This window comes from Silurus aristotelis (assembly GCF_946808225.1).
Source record: "Silurus aristotelis genome assembly, chromosome: 4".
NCBI lineage: Eukaryota > Metazoa > Chordata > Actinopteri > Siluriformes > Siluridae > Silurus > Silurus aristotelis.
The window spans coordinates 24,987,945-25,003,947 of NC_139577.1; the positions used below are offsets into that span (position 1 = coordinate 24,987,945).

General features: G+C 37.0%; 1 protein-coding gene and 1 long non-coding RNA gene across 22 annotated transcripts in view; one reads left to right on the plus strand and one right to left on the minus strand.

Annotated features, from left to right (window-relative positions):
- LOC310724443 overlaps positions 1 to 16,003 on the minus strand; it is a 430,012-nt gene that overhangs the window by 388,270 nt on the left and 25,739 nt on the right. The window lies entirely within an intron of this gene.
- The window catches only part of ldb3a (LIM domain binding 3a), a 45,529-nt gene continuing 39,685 nt past the window's right edge, over positions 10,160 to 16,003 (plus strand). For 17 of the 21 annotated variants that reach the window (XM_083538341.1, XM_083538343.1, XM_083538329.1 and 14 more), the window contains exons 1-2: positions 15,450 to 15,525; positions 15,712 to 15,904. In XM_083538341.1, the coding sequence (XP_083394467.1) occupies positions 15,809 to 15,904 (96 nt within the window). In that variant the 5' untranslated portion in view covers positions 15,450 to 15,525; positions 15,712 to 15,808. Of the gene's footprint in view, positions 10,395 to 15,449; positions 15,526 to 15,711; positions 15,905 to 16,003 lie in introns of those variants that run through there. The other 4 variants (XM_083538342.1, XM_083538331.1, XM_083538332.1 and 1 more) reach the window with 1 other exon arrangement.

Below are 16,003 nucleotides of genomic sequence, written 5' to 3' on the forward strand. Positions count from 1 at the left end.
TTAATGTCAACAGTCTGCTACACAGACTCCAGACTACAGTTTGCATCTGGTCAACATCACTGCACACCTCAACATCGTTTAGCTGTAATAAATGGACATTCAGTGACACCCATATGAGGACGGGTTCCCTCTTGAGTCTGGTTCCTCTGAAGGTTTCTTCCTTATGCCATCTCGGGGAGATTTTACTTGTCACAGTCGCTACCCGCTTGCTTTTTAGGGACGAACAGACACTTATAAAGAACAATCTTATTTATTCTTTATCATCACATTATCTGTGTAAAGCTGCTTTGAGACAATGTTCATTGTTAAAAGTGCTATACAAATAAATATTGTATTGAATTGTAAGTTATTGTATTTTACCTTTTCTCTCTTTAAGGTCAGCAAGAGGCATTGGGCAAAGCGTGCGAGACAAGTAAAAAATAATTAATATAAAGAATTCAACATAGGCATTTTGCTGAAAAAATTTTTTTTTAATTGAGCTGGAGAGAAAGTACATTTGAGAGGTAACATCCATTTCACAGATACAATTAGTTTACATTGTCTTAAAAATAGTCCTATAACTCTATTACATTCCTAATAGATAAATGAATACCGATTGTTGAGTAGATCTGACCTCATCTGGACAGGGTGTGCACTGCACATTCCAGCAATAACTTTCAGGTTTGTATTGCCAGTATTGTCAATATTTAGTTAGCTTGCAGAGTGTAGCATGATGTTATTTAAAAACAAGCAAGCAACATATGCACAATTCTATGTTGATGTACTGTATGTCTCTTGCAAGTGAAGCAGATCTCTAATATTTTAAAATCTCTTACAAATGAAGTATAGGTATATTTATGATGGCGATTATCAGGCCTGTCACATTTGTATAAAACAAGAATGTAGAAATAAAATGAATGTATGAATGATCTTCAATAAAATTGCACTACAGAGACTGCTTACAAAAAATGGAATTTCGATCAGGAAAGTTTTAAAATAAATCTTAGTACCATTACATAAAAATGTGTGCCACATTTCACAACTTTTTTCCATACGATTATATAAGCTGCCATGGCACCCTTACTAGAAAAAAGAAACAGAAAAAACACCTTCACTGTTTGGTCCCATGATAATAATAACAATAATAATAATAATAATAATAATAATAATTATTATTATTATTATTATTATTATTATTATTATTAATTATTATTATTATTATTATTATTGTCATTATTACTATTTAGTTTTTATTGCATAATAATTGTTTTAATATTTGTACCAATTGGCCAGGCAGAGAGACCGAGCTGGAAAGGATGTGCTGCAAGTTAGAGCAGTAAAGGATGGAGATGGAAATGTGTTGACTAGTGAGGAGAGTGTGTTGAGAAGTTGGAGGGAGTATTTTGAGCAGCCAATGAACAAGGAAAATGAAAGAGAGAGAGAAGGTTGGATGATGTGGAGTTAGTAAAGCAAGAAGTGGATAGCATTAGTAAGGAGGAAGTGAGAGCAGCGATTAAGAGGATGAAGAGTGGAAAGTCGGTTGGACCAGATGATACCAGTAGAAGCATGGAGATGTTTAGGAGAGATGGCAGTGGAGTTTTTAAACAGATTGTTTAACAGGATTCTGGAAGGGGAGAGGATGCCTGAGGAATGGAGAAGGAGTGTGCTGGTACCGATCTTTAAGCATAAGGGAGATGTGCAGACCTGCAGTAACTACAGGGGAATTAAGTTGATCAGTCACACCATGAAGTTATGGGAAAAAGTAGTGGAAGCCAGGCTGAGAAAAGAGGTGACCATCTGTGAGCAACAGTCTGGTTTAATGCCGAGGAAGAGCACCACAGATGCCTTATTTGCTTTGAGAATGTCTATAGAGAAGTATAGAGAAGGACAGAAGGAGCTGCATTGTGTATTTGTGGATTTAGAGAAAGCGTACGACAGGGTGCCGAGAGAGGAGTTGTGGTATTGTATGAGGAAGTCAGGTGTGTCAGAGAAGTATGTGAGGATGGTGCAGGACATGTATGAGGGCAGTGGAGTGGTGCGGTTGCAGGGAGAAGAGGTGGAGAAGGTGGAGGAATTCAGGTACCTGGGGTTAACAGTGCAGAGTAATGGAGAGTGTGTTAGGGATGTAAAGAAAAGAGTGCAGGCAGGGTGGAGTGGGTGGAGAAGAGTGACAGGAGTGATTTGTGATAGAAGAGTATCTGCAAGAATGAAAGGGAAAGTTTATAGGACTGTGGTGAGACCTGCGATGTTGTATGGATTAGAGACAGTGGCATTGAGTAAAAGGCAGAAGGTGGAGCTGGAGGTAGCAGAGCTGAAGATGTTGAGGTTTTCATTGGGAGTGACGACGATGGACAGGATTAGAAACGAGTTTATTAGAGGGACAGCGCATGTTGGACGTTTTGGAGACAAGGTGAGAGAGGGGCGAGATTGAGTTGGTTTGGACATGTGCAGAGGAGAGACATGAGTTATGTTAGTAGGAGAATGCTGAGGATGGAGCCTCCAGGAAGGAGGAAAAGAGGAAGGCCAAGAAGGAGGTCCATGGATGTGGTGAGGGAGGACATGCAGGTAGTTGGTGTGAAAGAGGCAGATGTAGAGGACAGGGAAGTATGGAGACAGATGATCCGCTGTGGAGACCCCTAATGGGAGCAGCCGAAAGAAGAAGAAGAATTGTTTAATACATAATCCAGCACAATTAACAAATAGAAATATAAAAAGTGTGCTTATGTTACAAAGTCCATGTATTGTGAGTTTTCTGTGCTGTGTTGGTTTGATGGTCACCACATTGCTGTGTATTTGACCGGTAAATATATTGCTGAATAAATGACTCTCAGCAGAGGGCACAGTGGACTGCAGGGGCAATATTTCTTCCTCGCAAGAGTCCTTGAAACACCTTAGTCAATGGTGTGTCTTTAAGAAGATACTGGAGAGTTGAAGATGCCTAGGTTAGAGGTTAAAAGTGAGATACTGAGGGAAAATAGAATTCTGAATTTTGTTGGGGGAAGAGAAATTTTAAAGTTGAGCTATTGTGAAAATTTACTGCATAAAGAGTAATGAAAACTGCTGATAAAATGTCATTGGCTATTAGTTTGTCAGGTCTTTAGAATGATTTTGACTTATTGGAAGAAATTGGAAAAAGGTTTCCTAGATGTTGCATAAATTTTGAATCAAAATATATATTTTGCTTGCGGTTCGAACAATATTAATATACTTGTATTAATATTTATTTAAAGTAAAAACCTTTAATATCTCATTAAAGGTCTGTTAAGGGTTGAAGGTTGACAATCTGGTGAGCAATCCCTGACACAATTTACAGAGCAAGGTTATATGTTAACATATAAACTTAATGTTTGACCGTCAATTGCATGCATGACAGAGGACAGTTATACGTGTTCACAGGTAGGAGTGTGAGTAAGGAATAAAGGGTTATTATATTTCACCTTGTATCTCCCGTGCACTCCATAAAGTGTGCCAAGCATACCAATTTAAACTGTAAAATAAATAACAGTAGTAAAAGTAATAGTAATAATAATAAGAAAAAAAAGAAGTTAATACACATTTCAAATTGGCCTGGACAGACAAATTTGTTCCACAGTTTTTTATTACTGTTTGTGACATTTATTAATTATTGCAATAATTTATTAATTACAAATCACATCAACATATCATGGCTTATGTCAAATTCTTATATTTTTGGTTGAGCATTGCTATAGTTACTGTTAGTCCTAAAATGAGTATTATAAACCAATGTAATTCTCAATTAGAAGAATTAATACTGATTGTTGAGTAGATCTGCCCTCCTCTGGACAGTATGCGAACTGCACATTCCTTTCACGGTTGCATTCCCATCCTTTATATCAGGGGAGTCAAACTCAACTGCACAGGGGGCAAAACTCAAAGCACACTTTAGGAAACTTACAGGAAAAACATTTATTGAACACACTAAAACTAAATGTTTTTTTTGTTTTTTTAAACATAAATATGAATAAAAAAAAAGACAAATATTATTCCAGAATAAATCAACTAAAACTTTAACTTAAAAATATTTTGCTCTCTATAAAAATTTCCTGTCAAAATTATACAAGTTAGAAATATGAACATGCTGCGAGAAACCCTGGACAAATGAATAAAAATTGGGCTTTTAAGTAAACGTTAAAATAACAACAAATCAAAACAATCAGATTTCTTTGCTCTTATGCCATTTATAAAAAATAAACAAACTTTAAATAACTTAAAATATTTTGCTCTCCATAAAAATATCTCCAGTGAAACACCAGACGTCTCACACCTTCATCATGCAGCTCTTCAGAAACTCTCCCTCAGTAAATAACCGGCTGATGTGACTGATTTCTCCTCTGTTTTCACACCAGCTTCACTTTGTGATTTTGCTCTGGTGAAAAACGGCTGCTGAAATGTCAGATTCTTCTTTAACTCTTCTACTTTCTGTATCTTCTGCTCTGCATTCAGGTTTTTCAGATGATCCTAGTGTTTTATCTCGTAGTCCTGTCTTAGATTCAATCCCTTAATTGCAGCCACATTCGCTCCACTAATAAGACACACGTGTTTACAGGTGTTTTGCCTAATTCAAACCCCCGGTCTGAAATCAACCCCCCTTCGCGTGCACGCGGACAGTACCGTCGTATTTCCTGTAGATGGCACTAAAAACACGGAAGGTTGTGTATCTAAAATTACTCGGATACACAAGTAAAAAAAAAAAAAAATTAATAGTTAATTTCATTTTATTAACATGGACATAACCTGACCCCCCACCTTGCTGTGATACACCTACACAAGTAATAATGTATGTGTAAAATACTACATTTAATCTAACAACATGGACAGCTGTATTATTTAGGGGGGTATTATTTAGGCAATTTACTCAGAGTTACCAAACTTGCTGTGATACAAATACACAAGTGATAATATTTATTGCAAAGTTTTGTTTGATTTATACAGACAGCTCTATTTTTCAAAATGTCCGAAAATCTCAAGCTCGTGCATGTAAAACTTGTAGAACAGGTGTTTAAAAAGTGTTACTCCTTTATTTCTTTTGACAGGCACGACACAAAAACTGCACTTGATGTCGCCTGGATACATGATTGGTGGTACCACTGATTGCAGCAGTCACAGGCAATCTGAAATGTAGAGAAGACATAATTTTCTTCAAGGCACTAGACACTGTAACCAATTATTAAACAGAATAGAAAACAGTAAATACCCAGTTATTATCACCACTTTTCTCCCCACAGACATGGCACAGCTGGCTCAGGACATCTAAAATAACCAATTCAAGTGAGAAGATTATATGATTTGCACTGAATGTACAGTCAGTGAATGTACATTCAAAATGTACATTGCAAAAAAAATATATCCTATTTCAACCAAACATACAGGTACATTTCTGCTAAACAAGCAGGTAGTCAAATGAGTTGGTGAGGATGATGGCAGATAGGTGTGGTGATTAAGAAGGATGTGCAGTTAATGACTAGAGAGGAAATATTGAGAAGAGGCAGGCATTCTTACTGCTGAATGGTGATCATGAACAGTTGCGCTCCTTTTTTTTAAAGGCTGCTATGATTTTATCAGGATTCATTTAAGAATGTAAAAAAAAAAACAGCATTTATCTAAAATGGAAATCTTTTCTAAAATTATAAGCCTTTACAATCACTTATTTATTTAACACGTCCTTGCTAAAAAAAAAAAAAAAAAAGGAGGCTATATTGTCAAAACAAAAAAAGGGGGGGGGGGTTTAGAATTCAGGCAGGGGGTTTACATTCAGCTTGCCTAAATAATACCCCCCTAAATAATACAGCTGTCCATGTTGTTAGATTAAATGTAGTATTTTACACGTACATTATTACTTGTGTAGGTGTATCACAGCAAGGGGGGGGGGGGGTCAGGGTATGTCCATGTTAATAAAATGAAATTAACTATTTAAATTTTTTTTTTTTTACTTGTGTATCCGAGTAATTTTAGTTACTCGGATACACAACCTTCCGTGTTTTTAGTGCCATCTACAGGAAATACGACGGTACAAACTACTGCTACTCACTTATAAAGCACTAAATGGTTTGGCTCCCATGTATCTCTCCAGTCTTTTAACACGCTACAATCCGTCACGCTCCCTGAGATCTCAAAACTCTGGGCTTCTAGTAGTTCCTAGAATAGCAAAGTCCACTAAAGGCGGTAGAGCATTTTTACATTTAGCTCCTAAACTCTGGAATAGTCTTCCTGACAGTGTTCGGGGTTCAGATACACTCTTCCAGTTTAAGTGTAGATTAAAAACATATCTTTTTAGCAAAGCCTACACATAACACACATCACACACATCACATCACAACCTTGTGCTCCAGAATATATGATTACATGCACATTATCAACTTGTGCTGTTAATATCATGAACAGCAGCTACGCTAATTCCTCTCCACTCCACCTCGTGAAGATTATGGACCTACGGATGATCATGGAGAAGTAGATGCCGAGTGTTTAAAGGCCCTGGCATGGAGAAGCTGATGCTGGATCTATGATGATCACAAATTGTTCTGTATTGTTGAAAGATTTATGATCAAACTCTTGATGTCACCCATATGAGGATGGGTTCCCCTTTGAGTCTGGTTCCTCTCAAGGTTTCTTCCTCATATCATCTAAGGGAGTTTTTCCTTGCCACTGTCGCCACGGCTTGCTCATCAGGGACAAACGCACACCATTCACCTTCACTGTTGTTTTCTGTAAAGCTGCTTTGAGACATTGTCTGTTGTAAAAAGCGCTATACAAATAAACTTGACTTGACTTGACTTGACTACTGTCCGCGTGCACGCGGGAGATTTCAGACCGGGGGTTTGAATTAGGCACAACACCGTCAGTGTCAGTAAACGTATACTCAGAATCAACTTTTCTCTTCACCACTGTGAGGCGCTGTTTCACAATAACTTTAAAATAGGGTTAAAAACATCAACAGAAGCTCGACTTGATTGACGCTGAAATGTTCCCAGGTAGTCTAGCGTTCGATAAGGCAGCTAAAGCGATGCATTATGGGATCTGTAGTTTGTGTTATCAGCGCTTCACTAATAAGGCCATTAATAACCAGTGTTGTGCTAGTTACTAAGAAATAGTAACTAGTTACAGTTACTAGTTACTTTATTCAAAAAGTAACTCAATAACTGTTGATTAATTACACCAAAAAGTAATGCGTTACTGTTTAACTTTTTAGCTTAGTTTTTAAAGAACGTTCTTTAATGTTCCCATTAATGCCCTTTTATGCGTTATGGTCTATACAAACACAAAACACAAAGAATTTTTAAACACTATTTTATTAAAGTTAGACCAGCACAAACTGAATATCTCACAAGAATTTTTCTGAAATAAATAACAAAACAAGCTGAATCATATATTCAGAATCAAAAAATAAAGTGGCTTCTGCATCATAAAAGCTGTTGTGTTGAGCTCTTAAAAATGTTCCTTTCACAGCTTAAGTATGAAAACTATCAACAATGTAGAACAGAACAACGGGTTAGCTTCTAGCTTCGTCAAGGCATGGAGTTTCTGAAGGAGCTTCGACAGATTGGAGTTGCTGTTTATCGCAGTGGATACAACCTTCAAACCAGAAAGACACAGCTTACATTTAACTAATAATGAGCATATTCCCACTTTGAGAAACTCGTCTTGCTCTCGCCTCGACTCTCCATAACTGCTTCACAGACCTATATAAACAGAAACACGCCCACAGCGCGTCTTCTTCGTTTTTACAGTGGTTCATCCACCAATCCTACAATGCTCCGCTGCTGTAAACAGGTTAGACTGTAGGCTACACTTCAGTCCAAATTAATTCATTTCATAAAAGTAACGGACAACGAACCATACAGTAACGGTAACGGAGTTACTTTATTTAAAAAGAAATGCATTACAGTATTAGTTACTGTAAAAAGTAACTGCGTTACAGTAACGTTACTAGTAACGCGTTTCTAGTAACGCGTTATTGCCCAACACTGTTAATAACAACAATAATAGATCTATATAAAACAGTAACGCGTTATTGCCCAACACTGTTAATAACAATAATAATAGATCTATATAAAATCATCTCGCGGGGCAGATATAGTTGTACATCGGGCCGAATGTGAGTTTGAGTTTGACACATATGCTTTATATGTTGCTTACTGGGGCAATAAAATTAAAACTTTAGCTTTCCATAAAACTTTAGTAATGGCGAATTTCAATTATAATCAAAAAGAAGCAAAAAAAAAAAAAACTTATGGCACCTAATGTATATTCGTTATAGTTTTGTCATTGTTTAGGTGTGCTGTTCAGTAATGGGTGATTAAATGCAGAAATGTTCATGAAAATTTTATTCCTAACCAATTTTAGGAGACTGTATATATTAACTATTATGTATATGCTCAGTATCTTTATGGATCTTTAGCCTGTTCTTGTGGAACCGCTGCAAAACTTGGTCTATCCTGAGGTAGGATGTCGGGATAAATCAGGCAGATGTGAAAAAAGAAAGGGTCACTGGTCACCAGTACCTAAGGAGCATGTTAAACGACATTGAGGGAGAGAGAGAGAGAGAGAGAGAGAGAGAGAGAGAGAGAGAGAGAGAGAGAGAGAGAGAGAGAGAGAGAGAGAAAGGAGAGTAAAGGGGCAAAAGGGAGAAGAGAGAGAAACAGGGATTTTTAGGTATCCTTATTGTTACATAAAATTTGGAGACACTATTCAGCATGTGTTGAGCATGAAAGTAGGGACTTTAGGAGACTCGCTATAGCATCATAACTTGTAGGTAACACAGACATCTGTGATCAAACATGGCCCACCACCCCACCATTAACAAACGTAAGTGAATGTGTGAGAGTGGGAGGGAGGACAGCATTCAAACTTCCCAAATCAACAAAAAACTCTATATCCATGACCCCTCCAGATCTGCGCCTTCACATTAGAATATCCTGCTGACAAAAGGCTTGACTTAAAAATATGTTTTCAGCATTGAGATACACTGAGTCCTGAACACTAATTGGAAGGCTGTTTCATAACCGTGGGGGTTTATAAGAAAAAGCTCTGCCCCCTGCTGTAGTCTGCATTATTTGAGGTACAAACATAAAAGCCTGCAACTTTTTTTTCCAAGTAGGCATGGTGGATCATAATGAAAAAAACGTTCGCTCAGGCACAGAGCTAATTTATGCAATTACTAGAACATCCAGACAATATGGTATTACAATAGTCCAATGTAGATGGAACGAAAAAATGAACTAGTTTCTTTACACAATCCTTAGAACTCACCATTTACAGTACATCAACAAACTGATAATGATCAGTCAGATAGGAACTAAGCCAGGATAGAGCCATTCCCTTTTCATTTTCAAGTCAATATTTTCTATTCTAGCAAGGAGAATATTATAATCAGTGGTGTCAAAAGCTGCACTAACATCAAGAAACACAAACAAGGAGACACAGATCAGATCAGAGGCCAGTAGCAGGTAATTTACCTCTTTAACCAGAGCCATCTCTGTGCTGTGATGCCTGTGCCTAAATCCTGATTAATACACTTCATGAATGTTATTCCTAATAGCATAAATGCTGTGCTGTAACTTTTTCTTGGATCTTAGAAATAAAGGGGAGATTTGATATTAGTTGATAGATGGACAGCTGACAGGGGTCAAGGTCAGGTTGTTTAATTATGCGATTGATAACTGCCAGTTTGAAGGATTTAGGTACATAACCAATGTTGAAGGAAGATTTTGTTATTTTTGCTCCTGGAATTTGAAGAAACATGTAGGGGACGGATCTAACAAGTTGATGTGAAAATAAATGTAATTTATTTACTCTCTTGAACAGGTGGGGACATTTGTAATTGCTGATCTGTAAGTAATTGCTGATGACTTACACAATTGTCTGGATTTAAATTCTGGACCAATATTTTGATGTTATCCTTGAAGAGGCACCGTCACTGCCTATTGATGGTGTGCATTAAAGTACAGCGCTTCTATTCTTAGTCAATTTTGCCACTGTACTGAATAAAAATTTAGGATTATGCTTATTATCTTCTGTGAGGTTAGGAGGATCAGCACTGAGAGCTGCTGGATCAAGAGTATGTGTACTGTACTGTATTGGTTTGATGAAGTCACCACATTGGTGTGCATTTGAGCTGCCAGTCCATTGAGTTTGTTATGGAGCCTTAATTAACACCGAGAGTAAGCAGTAAATGACCCTCAGCAGGGGGGCGTGGGCAATATTTCTTCCTCTTAAGTGCCCTTTAAACACCGCGGTCAATGGTGTGGCTTTAATAAGACACTGGAGTTGATGAAGTTGCCCCACCATGCCCCTCCATGCCTCTCCCGCGGCTTCCGTAGCTCATAGTCCTGCAATCGGATCAGGCAGCGCGCACAACGCGGGGGACGCAGGGGGGGACACGACTTCACTTCTTAAAGGCAAGTAGTCAGTAATATGGGATTAGTTACTTTGCAGTACAGCTGTAGTCTTTTCAAAAAACTTTTGGACGCCACTGGACATGCGGCTGTTTCGTATTCGACTTGTTGACTATCTAGGCTGCCTACAGCAGGTGTTGGAATGGACGCGTCCGGCGCGTGCACCTGTTTGCGGTTAGCATGTGCTAACTCGTGCGTGTGAGTTAGTATCTCAGTTTATCTCGTTATCCTGAAACTCTAAGGAGATCGTTTAAAGTAGCTGGTTGCACACACAGACACTTACTCCACACCAAAAAAGGGGGTTGTTTATGGAAAAAAGAAAGTGTTAAATTACCGTATAAAATGTTTATTTGTGTCTAGCTGGATTAATATATAAACTAAGGTTAGGTGTTTATCCACTGAGGGTTGTATGGAGATTCTGGTTTTTAGTTACACGTGTGTTACAGGTTGAGAAGTGAATAGGTAATGTTAATATAACATATTTGTAACTACAATAAAAAACACTATTGTATACATAATAAAGAGTTATAAGTTACAAACAATAGCAATAATAGCTATATGGAAAAAAAAAAACATATTGGGACATCTCACTTCTCCAGCCATATGTGGTTCTTCCCCAAAGAAAGTTGAAGGCACACAATTAAATTGGATGTCTTTGGATGTGGAAGCATGAAAATTTCCTTTCGCTTGAACTAGGAAACACAAACCAGTTCCAGCATGACAATGCCCCTGTGCACAAAGCGAGATCTATAAAAAATATGGTTTACATTGTTTGGAGTGAAAGATCTTGAGTGGCCTGCTATAGATCTTTGACTTTAAACCTACTGAACATCTTTGAGTTGAATGAACGCTGTACCCAGGCCTCCTCAAGTTACATTAGTACCTGACTTTACTAACACTTTTCAGGCTGAAGCACCACAAATCTTTACATGTACACTCCAAAATCTAGTGGAACATCTAAGAATTGTGGAGTTTATTATACCAGCAAATGGGGACATATATGGAAAAAGCACATATGAAGCTTATATACTTTTGTCTGTATAGTTTACGCCTGGATAAAATACCAATGCAGATTTTATTTATTTTTATTTATTTTTTACTTTTGTTGTCTTCTTTTGTCTTTTTGCTATCCTTACTTATTTATTAATATTATATTTTATGAATGTTAGTTTTCTTTAAACTTTAAACTTTTGAAGTTTTAAAATGTTCTTTTCTGTTTCTTTTTATAAAGTAAACCATAAGAATGAACTAATCCCACTTTAGTTAGTCATTTTCAATATACAATTAATAAACATAAGAGAACTACAATCTCTGATAGTTTACTAATAAATATGATATAAAAAACAAAAACAACAACAGCATAATTTACAATGTGCAGTGCAGACTGATGTGGACTAATTTCATATGACAGCACCTGCCAAAATGTTATATTATGGTGTTTTTATTCAAAAGTGTTTTTGACCCTAACCCTAACCCTAACCCAATTATCACTTTTTGATATGTGAATCCAGACCCTATATCTTTTCAAAACTGCTGCTTATGATATGTCAAGGCATCGCTAAAATACATGTGAAGACAAGCTCTCTGTTTGTCCTCTTCTGCATATATAAACTCGCAGGTGTCTGCATTAACTAATGTTGAGAGAGAGAAAATGTTGGTTAGGAAAATATAAGTGATTTAAAAGTAACTAATTTAGAACTAAACAATTTCACTTGGAAATTGTTGTGATGAAACTGGAATAAAAATGTAATACTCCAGTACATAGTATCACACAGTATACTTTTGGCGTTATTTTAAGACCTACTTGATAAAATTATACTTCAAGCTCTCTATAGAGCACCGTACTTAATTTAGCCACAAGGGTGTTAGTAAAGTCAGGTACTGATGTAGGGTGAGGAGATCTGGGGTGCAGTCAGATCTCAAATCAGATCCAAAGTCATCCCAAAGGTTTTAAATATGGTTTAGATCTCTATAGCAGGCCACTCAAGATCTTCCACTCCTAACATTGTCAATCATGTATTCAGGTAGCTGGCTTTGTGCACAGAGGCATTGTCATCCTGGAACAGGTTCGGGTCTACCGAATCCGAAAACATCCTGTACAATTTGGTGCATGCAACTTTGTGGTACCCATATGGCTGAAAAAATCTGATGTCTACATTTGCTCATACAGTACACTTTAAAATGGATTTTGAAATGCAATATCATTTGCATAGCACACTTTTTTTCTTATTATATTTGACATTTGTTATATCCTTTAGGATCCTTTGCCAGATTATTTGTGGAGTGGTAGTTCAGTGGTTAAGGCGCTGGGTTACTGAACGGAAGGTCAGGGGTTCAGACCTGGTATCACTAAGCTGCCACTCTTGGGCCCTTGAGCAAGGCCCCTAACCCTCTGTGCTCCAGCGGCACTGTATCACGGCTGACCCCAACTTCCAAACAAACTGGGATACACGAAGAAAATAATTTTCTTGTGCTGTAATGTATATGTGACAAATAAAGGCTAGTCTAGGTTATACACTCCTTGGTTAGTATATAAGGAGGAAAAACGTTCAGGAAATTCTTCAGTGTCATCAAATATTGTCACTATAACACCCTGTGCACACAACTTGTTTATTACTTGCTAATTAGATTCATCCTATATTCTAAAAGTATTGTGGCTGTCATTGTTGACTGTATCTGCATGGCACATTAAACAGAAAATCATTATATATATATATATATATATATATATATAAAAAAAACATATGTATGCTATGCATTCATTGTTCTCCTATCTGACTCTCCACAATTACACCGTTGGCATTATTATAGGAACTTAATTACAGAACCGCCGTGCATTACTTCAAATTCTTCCATTGACAAAGAGCCCTAAATTTAGCTACTCAATAGAGGTCTCCCAAATTAGGTAGGACAGGCAGGCCTGAAGTGATTATCTCGCTCCTCCATATCCATGACCTATGCCTGTGACGGCACACCAGCTCCATCTTATCTGCGTGCTAGGAGTGAGGAACTGACATTATTCAGAGGCTTCTTATGAGGAATTTCTTTAGATGTGTTGTATCACCTGAATGAGGCAGGAAATATAATTGCTTACATACTGACTTTAAGGTAGTATTTAGAGCCCACATATACCAACATTCATTCACTAAAAGAAAATGTGTAAACTGAGATAGATGTTATTAGAAAGCAGCAGGACAAAAGACTGGGTTTAGATAAGGAACAAATCCAATTCAGAAAGAAATGTTCATAGAAATGTCGATTCATAGGTCCAGCGCTCAGTGACCTAGTGCCTATGAAGAAATGTTTAGACATAGATTTCCCAAATGTGTTTCCATATGCAGGCAAACTTCAAAACACCTCCAGAAAGCATTCCAGCAGTTTACTAGCTGAGTCTGCTGATGATCATGTCTTTCATACAAGTATGAATTTCAACACAGTGTAGAATCAATACAAATTGATTTAATCAGTACCCACAATGTGATCAGCATGTGTGTGTGTACAAATAAATACAAATGTAAAAAAATGAAGGATTTCCCCATCTCCAAGCGCTTCATGAAATACCTTTTACTGAATAACTTAAATTAGCGCTTTCCAATTTTGTCTGATTTATCTTAAGTTTGTAATCTAGCGTACCAGTGTCGATTTATTCATTGCTAGAGACTCATAGCACTTTTGTACTTCGCTCTGTACAAGGGCATCTGCTAAATGCCACAAATGTAAATGTAATAAAGAAGGAATTAAAAGATTTAATACTACTTGTTCTTTTTGTTACCACTAAGTTTAAATAATAACGAAACAGTTTATCAAGATCATGCGTTACAACACTTTCAGTAATGAAAATTTTTAGTTGCTTTTAAGATATTCACTGCACATTCACACATCTGATTCTGACAGCTAGAAATTATGGAAAATGTTCTCCATAAAACCCTACAACAAAGAGTTTCTTTTGTAGAAAGCTTTTTAGGCAGAATATGTTTAGGAATGTATGAATCGTAAACTCCCTGAAATACTCTTTACGCTCTCTTCAAATGTTTTCCTAAATAAGGCTGCTATTCCCTCATTTATTTACTTACTTACTTTTATTCTTACTTATTAATAAATGAATTAGGTTTTAATTGTCCACAACTTGGACATTTGTCTTTAGCATACAGATACAGTTACAAAAATTACATTATATTGTAACAAACATATATACAGTACATTCCCATATGCACATGCATGCTTATTAATTACCAAGCATTTAAAAATGTTTTTCCAAATATTTTTTTCTATATTTTTAATAATTTAGGGATAAATATAATTCATTATTAAAATACCTTCATTTATCAAATAAAATGTTTTGCTGCTACTACTGACCTTAGGAAAAAATGCAGGTTTTGAGATATTTTGCTGTAGCATTTAAAAAATAAGATTTTATTTTGGTAAAGAATAAAAAAAAGATCTTAATTGTTGAATGTTGTAGATATGCATTAAATATGTGCATTAGAAAATCAATCTTGACATGCTTTCCATTGAAATACTGTCTCCCATCTTATTAAAGTCCTGAGACACAGAACACATGGAATGTTGCCATTCCCTATGGTCCATCACCTTTAGTCCATCTAGCATTGTTAGCATCCATGTATAAAACTGGTCATTTAGCTTCATGCATTGTTCATTGCATGAATTTGCCCATATCCTATCATCATACAGCTGTAACTAGGACAGTAAGAACCTTGGTTGATATGGATGATTGATGCATCACAGGATCACAATATCAAACACATAGAACACCTTTAAAATGGCAACATGTTAATGTAATTCCCTCTCTCTCTCTTTATGATAAATTAGCTTTGATGACTTTCCCAGTTTATTCTCTTTGTTGGCCACTTTGTAGACCTCTTTAGTTTGGTAGAGCACCTCAGCAATGGGGTCTAGAAATCTCTTTTGGTCTAAGAGGAGGCTATATTAGCCCTGTGAATCATAGGAGGCCTGGCATTCTGGGTGTCCCCTTACACACCATATAAGAACTAACCCCCGCCCCCACCCACCCCCAACCCCCCCCCCCCTACCCCACCACTCCAATGCCTCTGTACTATCGGTTTCTGTAAAGAGGTGCCTATTCTTAGGCTGTCAGTCCAGCTCATCTGAGCAGGCAAGAACCTTCTTCCTCTGGCTCTTAAATCTTTACTTTTTCTTGTATTTATTACTTTGTATTTAGTTAAAGATTTGGGTGAGCCTGTACTGCTTATTGTACCATCCATTTTTACACCCAAGAAAAAAAGTTTTTCTTTTGCTGATTTTTCCCATCTTTATTTTCAACTTTTTTGTCTTCTTTTAGAGGCTACTCAGCGCCCTCCCGATCTTCACCTCCATTTTTCCCCAACTTTTTACAGGAAGACGCAGAAACCAAATAATACAGCTATATTTTTTTAACCATGAGCACTTACACAGTGACACTTTCTGGACCTGCGCCATGGGGCTTTCGCTTGCAAGGAGGCAAAGACTTCAACATGCCCCTCACCATTTCCCGGGTAAGAAAGTCCAAAATCAAGTACCTTAAGTTCATTTCAGACTCACTGATCATTTACAATCTACTCACGCTGACAGACTAAATCAGACATGTGCCAGTC